We start from the raw sequence: 6,067 nt of genomic DNA on the forward strand, positions 1-6,067 counted from the left end.
CAAGAACGCCTTGCAACTCAAACTTAATTTGAAAAAAAAACCATCTTTTTCACATATTTCAGTGATGGAAAGTTCTGGAATTTGCGAGGATCCCAAAAATTCCACCCACACCAGATTCCCCAAGGTCTTCAGATAAAAATGGTATCTCACTCGTGTGGGTGGGCCAAGTACCCATGACAGGCAAAGGCCCAAAATGTATTGTGGAGACATCAAAATGACCTATCACAAAACTACCTAGTTTTGAAAGGGGTGTAACCTGTGTTTTTGACCCCGGGATCGGCGGCCATCTAAGGAAACCTACTAAACCCACACATTTCTGAATAATAGACACCCAGGGGAGTCCAGGGAGGTATGAATTGTGTGGACCCACCAATGTTTTCCAACCCTGAATCCCCAGCAAACCTCAAATTCAGCTGAAGAATATTATGTTTTTCTCAAATTTATGTGTGGGAAAGTTGGGGATCACTGGGCTGACACAAATTTCCTGCCACTCAGCGTGACCCCAGGTCTCTCGATAAAAATGGTACCATACTTGTGTGGAAGGCCTAAGTACCTGTGACAGGCAAGGGCCTAAAACATATTGAGGAGACATCAAAATGCCCTATCACAAAACAACCTGGTTTTGCAAGAGGGGTCACCTTTTTTTTTCTCCATTTTTCCAATTTTGGGAAACCTACCAAACCCACACATTTCTGAAAACTAGACAACCGGGAGAATCCAGGGAGGTATGGCTTGTGTGGGTTAACAAACGTTTTACTACCAAGAATCCACACACAAATCCGGCACAAATTTCCTACCACACAGCATGAAGGCCAGATAATTGGAATTATTTGTGGAGAGGAGCGAATACTCTATAGTGCTAAGCACTTTATCCCAAAAATTTACAAAATAGTTTTTAAGGATGAGGAATTTTTGATCATACTAACCCACCATTTTTGCACCATTCTTTGTATTTTTCTGTTGGTATGTCCAAACAATGTCCCTCATGCCTCGTGGCAGAAGAATCCAAGAAGCACTTACTATTCTTTTTGTGTTGCTTATTGTAGACCTAGGGGCAAATGGGTTGCGCCTTTATGTTTGATCAATGACGTATTGGATAAACACCTTAAGAATATGTAAAACTGACTCAAGTACACATATTGGACACTCTGTTTCCAAATTTCCTTTTGCAGCACGGCTGACAAAATCCAAAATACTAGTGGGTTTGGACACACTTAATTCATAACAAAGTATCAGTTGTTTAAATGCATTATTTTATTCTAAAAGTTTCTTTTTAAGTGCTTGTAAGCTTTTAAGACATTTTTTAAACTGTTTCTTAATGCATTTATATAAGCATACACTGATGATTAGCAATGTTTTTGGGGGTTGGTTGATGGATTTTTTTATCTTCTCTAACAATAAAGAGAGAGTTGTGGAAAGAGAAACAGACAACAAGAGCTAAAGCACACACTAGAGGTAGATAATTATTTGCATGATATAAAGGATTAGCTAGTCCTGTTTAACAGTGAATTAGACAATTAGAAAACTCCCATCACACATAAGCAAATAATTGCCCTTGACTGTTTGTTATGTTATATTGTGTTTTATTGATTTGCATAGCTCACTAATCACCAGAGAGGGTATCTAGGCACATTATGTACTGACACATAGGGCCTAATTACCATGTTGGTCGGAAAGGCTTTGAGTGGCATTCGGATTCTCCTAAACCATGTCGGAACCTATGCTTCCAACCAACTCGGAAACATTACTGACTGACCAATTACGATGGAAAGGTAACCGTTTGGTCAGTCCAAATCGGTTCCAACTGGCATTCGGAGACTCCGAGTCAGTCGAAGCCGAATTGTACAGCTCTTCAGACAGAGTTTCTGACCGAGGTATGACAGCCTCTCCGAACCGGGCTGTCCGACACAAAAAGGCTGTCTGGAACTGTCTTTTGGGGCCTGTAGTAGGCCCCCTTCACTTTGTGGCCTGTCGGAACCCTCAAGGGACCCCCCCTTAAAATCATGTCCAGTGTGGCAGGCACGAAGCGGTGCCCAGCACAGGGTGCAAGGTTTTTCGCAACCACCCCTTTTTTTCAATGGGAGCCTTTGTTGTCGGTCAGCACACTAGCTCCCATTGAAGTCAATGGGATACTTTCCAATCAGTGTTTGAAACCATCGTAATCGGTTGGTCAGGCTCGCTGATCGCGAGTCGGTCAGAACTGATTCTGACAAGGAGTTGGTCAGATTACTTTCCAAGCGACATCGTAATAAGGCCAATAGTGCAGGAAAGCTTTCTAACTGAAAGCATATCATTAGAACAGAAACAGATGGAATTGGTATGTCTGGAAATGTTTGTTGTATTGGCTCAACTCTCAACACTAATAGCTTACAGGCTTTATCCTTTAAATGCCTCATTGGACTCACTCCCAGTATAGGGCTGGATAGAATTGAAGAGCTAAAAAGACTATCTTGACCTCAGTTTTCGGAGGAATTCTTGCTTTCCGCAAATGGGGCTGGGTGTGTGAGCTGCCTTCATTCTGGTTTTGGTTCCTGGCACAAGAAACCAGATCTAAAGCTTTTAGCTCTGTCCTCTTGCAAACTTCCAGTGATGCAGGGCTCCAGGTCTTGCAGTCAAGCCTGCTGTCACAGTGGAACATCTTTCATTTAGTTTGAGAGTGTAAATAATGTCCTCATAAGGGAGAGAGATTTGGACTCCTTGAAGAACATTTGGACCAGTTAAATGGGACATTAGATCTGCCCCAGTGGAACGTCACTCCTATGCATGGAGAGTGTCTGGCCTATGAAGCACTGTTACTGTTGCAGAGAAAGATCAATGAGTTGCAAAGGGTATTTTTCTGTGGATACCAGTACTGATCATTGAAAGACCTTCTGCATCAAGAAACCAAAGGTGTTTGACATTTCATTTATGCTGGGTAAACATTGACTTTGACATGACTAGGAAAAGGTCACAAGCTTATCTTAAAAAGTAATTGGTTCTCTGCCTTCATTTAGGCCTTTTTCCACTCTGAGCCTAATGATGGGAAGACTAAGGGTCAGAGAGTGCCCACTCAACAGTTATACCAAAATTGATGAGCCTTCAGGGCCATATATTACATCCCTGCCCCACTGAAGAACATTTGCCACCAAAACAAATTCCATATCCAGGTTAAAGTGTTTATCCAGACCTAGCTAGTGTGATTAATTAAGTGTGGTGTGACTTGCATCATAAGGTGTGTGTTTGTGCACACACAAAGGTATAGACCAAGGGGTTTCCGTAAGGAATTGCAAAGTTCACAGTTCACAAACATTGTAATATTTAGGACATTGTGTTGAAGAACAAATGCAATTTGTTTGTAATATGTTTTTTTAAGCTGTAAAGTTAACACAAAATCTTGAAATATGTGTACTGGAGAAAGGTTAAGCTCTTTTTGTGTATTGTTTTAAAACTGCTTTCATGCTTGAATGGCGTTTGACGAATGTCAAGTGAGCATTTCTATCTTAAGAAAGGGTTAGACACAAGAAAGTTTTCTCTGACTTTTTCTTGATCACACTTGGAAAGGATGACTCCTACCAGAGCAGCGGTGCCATCCTAGGCATGAAGGGGGTCAAGTGTCTCCTTAAGCATTTCTTCTGAAAAAAGATGTACCGGGGTCTTATGTTGTCTTCTTCGGCTGGAAGAAGGAAACGGTTAAACGCCATGTGAAATAAAGACCAGATTCAAATGATTCAATTTGCATCAGTCAAATTTAGGGTGATCGGCGTAGAGTATGTGTAGCCTTGTTATGCTTCTTTGAACAGACCTTTCAGCTGTGCCAACACCTCACAGACCTTCGTCTTTTAACGCAGTCTGCAAGGAATTAGATAAATTGCATGAAGCCAAATCAAAGACAGACCTGAAGCATCTGCAGTGGCAACAATGTTTACCAATCTTTTGATGCCGGTGCTTAGTGGAATCTTCTGTGTGATGGGATTGTTGGGAAACGCATTCATTGTCTCCATGAATTTAACTAGCTGGATCAACACCACGAATGAGCTGAATGTCAATCATCTCATTGTCTTAACTCTTGGAGCCAGCAACATTTGTCTTAACTGCGTATCTTTTGCAGGCACGACCTTACGTTGGCACTGGGAGGAGATCTTTCTACGCAGCGGACTGTACACATATTATTTTATGTTCACATTCTTTCTGAATGTCTGCAGTCTCTGGTCAGCCACCTGGCTCTGTCTCTATTACTGCATGAAAATTGTAAACTTTAATCACCCATCGCTCATCTGGATGAAAGTGAATTTTCCAAAGATGGTGCCCTGGCTACTCATGGGCTCAACGTTTGTCTCTTTGATAATCAGCATACCCGCCGCTTGTGTCATCCATCTCAAAGCAAAATATAGCCCACTGTCCAATCTTTCCAACTACTTATATGCCAACATTTCAAGCAATGGCACCCAGACTGCCTTTGAACTGGATTATGGACATCCCTTTATGTTCATTGTGACAATCATCATTGCTTCAGGGGCCTTTATAATTTTCTTTGTCTCTGCTTTGATGATCATTACCTCCCTATACAGACACATGAGGCGGATGGTACAGAATGCAGACAGCTTCAGGAACCCAACGATGGATGCTCACCTGGGTGCAATGAAGACTGTGACCATGCTCCTGATCCTATACATCTCATATTACCTGGCATATTGTCTCATATTTGCAAAAGGTTCAGAGATGAGTTACACTATGCTTTTAACCTGTCGGTTTGTTACCTATGCCTTCCCTGCCCTGAGCTCCGTAATTCTGGTTCTTGGAAACCCCACTCTTAAAAAGAAGCTGACAAAGATGTTTTGTCATCTTAAAAGTTGTGGGTATGAATGAACCTGGCATGGTTCCTAACCTATGATCTTACAAGTAAAATTGTATATCCTAGTGGTTTTAGAAGCAGAATTTTATATGTAATCATTGTCTGAGGCGATTTCTTCAAAGGACTATATATCAGAAATGTACAGGGTGGATGGGTGAACGTCCACATGGGGAGCAAAGGCCATGGCCTTCTCCCCAATGGAGGAGGACCATTACCCCTAAAAGAGATTACCACATGCCTTGCTGGGATTTCTGTGCTGTAAAGGGAGCCGTCAATGCACAGAAGGATTGTATGATGAAAACTAGCTCGCCAAGTGGGGTCTGTTTTCTCAACTCAAAACAAACTCAAATGGCCAAGAAACTCAGAACATTTCATCTCTGTATATTGGGGTCATTCTACATTTATGCTGCCCCTGTCTGGGATGCATCCCATTGATCGAAAAGAGGTAATCATTGCCCTGCCCTCAATAGAGTGGGATGAGCATCACTGTCAGTGATTTACACTTGCATACCCAGTAGAGACACTCTTGTACAGACCTGCCACTTTGCCAGCTCTAAACAGTGGGGGGGGGGGGTGTATCACTAGTCTAAAATGGCGGAGGGACCACCCATTTATGGTGTAGTCTCACTCTCCCAAACTAAAATGAGGCTGGCAGTCTGTAGCACTTGTTTATAAATAAAATCTTTTGTTTTCTCAAGAAAATACAAAGAAATGAAACTTTTTAGAATTAGTTGTCACGTATGTGCACCCTACTTTAACAAAGGAGTTATTGTGAGCAGTTCAAAAGTTCTAATGTTCAGTTTCTATTTCCAAGTGAAAGAAATGAAGCATGAGACATACGTTGTAGAAAATGAATAAACGTTTAGATTTTCTGAGAGCTGCTGTAACATGGATTCTAATGTTCTTTAAGAGTAGGCCATTAGCACCTCCTATTGTTTCTATAATTTATAGCTTTTTTGTTTGGTTATCATGCAAAGGACAAATAATTACACTGGCATTGTCTCCTAGCATTTCTTTGAATAAGACTTTGATATTTTAATATCCGCACTGTGGCACTCCTTCCTTCCTCCTAGGATCCTCAGCAGTGTGCTGGGATTGGATTGGCAATTTAAATGGGTGATCCCTTGAGGGGTGATCTTGAGTGAGACTGAACATGTGCTCAGAGTTACTTAAAATGTGCTGTCTCTAAGGCAGATGCTAAAGTTAAGAGTAAGAGAGTGGACCTCGAAAGACCCA

At 41.6% G+C, this 6,067-nt stretch overlaps 1 protein-coding gene across 1 annotated transcript; it reads left to right on the forward strand.

Annotated features, from left to right (window-relative positions):
- The first annotated feature begins 3,897 nt into the window (after positions 1 to 3,897).
- LOC147700730 (taste receptor type 2 member 1-like) lies at positions 3,898 to 4,845 on the forward strand. The gene has a single exon (XM_086929200.1). It carries the CDS (start codon positions 3,898 to 3,900, stop codon positions 4,843 to 4,845), a length of 948 nt encoding a protein of 315 aa, XP_086785326.1.
- The last annotated feature ends 1,222 nt before the right edge of the window (positions 4,846 to 6,067 follow it).

This window comes from Lissotriton vulgaris, chromosome 7 (genome assembly GCF_964263255.1).
Source record: "Lissotriton vulgaris chromosome 7, aLisVul1.2, whole genome shotgun sequence".
In the NCBI taxonomy this organism is placed as follows: Eukaryota; Metazoa; Chordata; class Amphibia; order Caudata; family Salamandridae; genus Lissotriton; species Lissotriton vulgaris.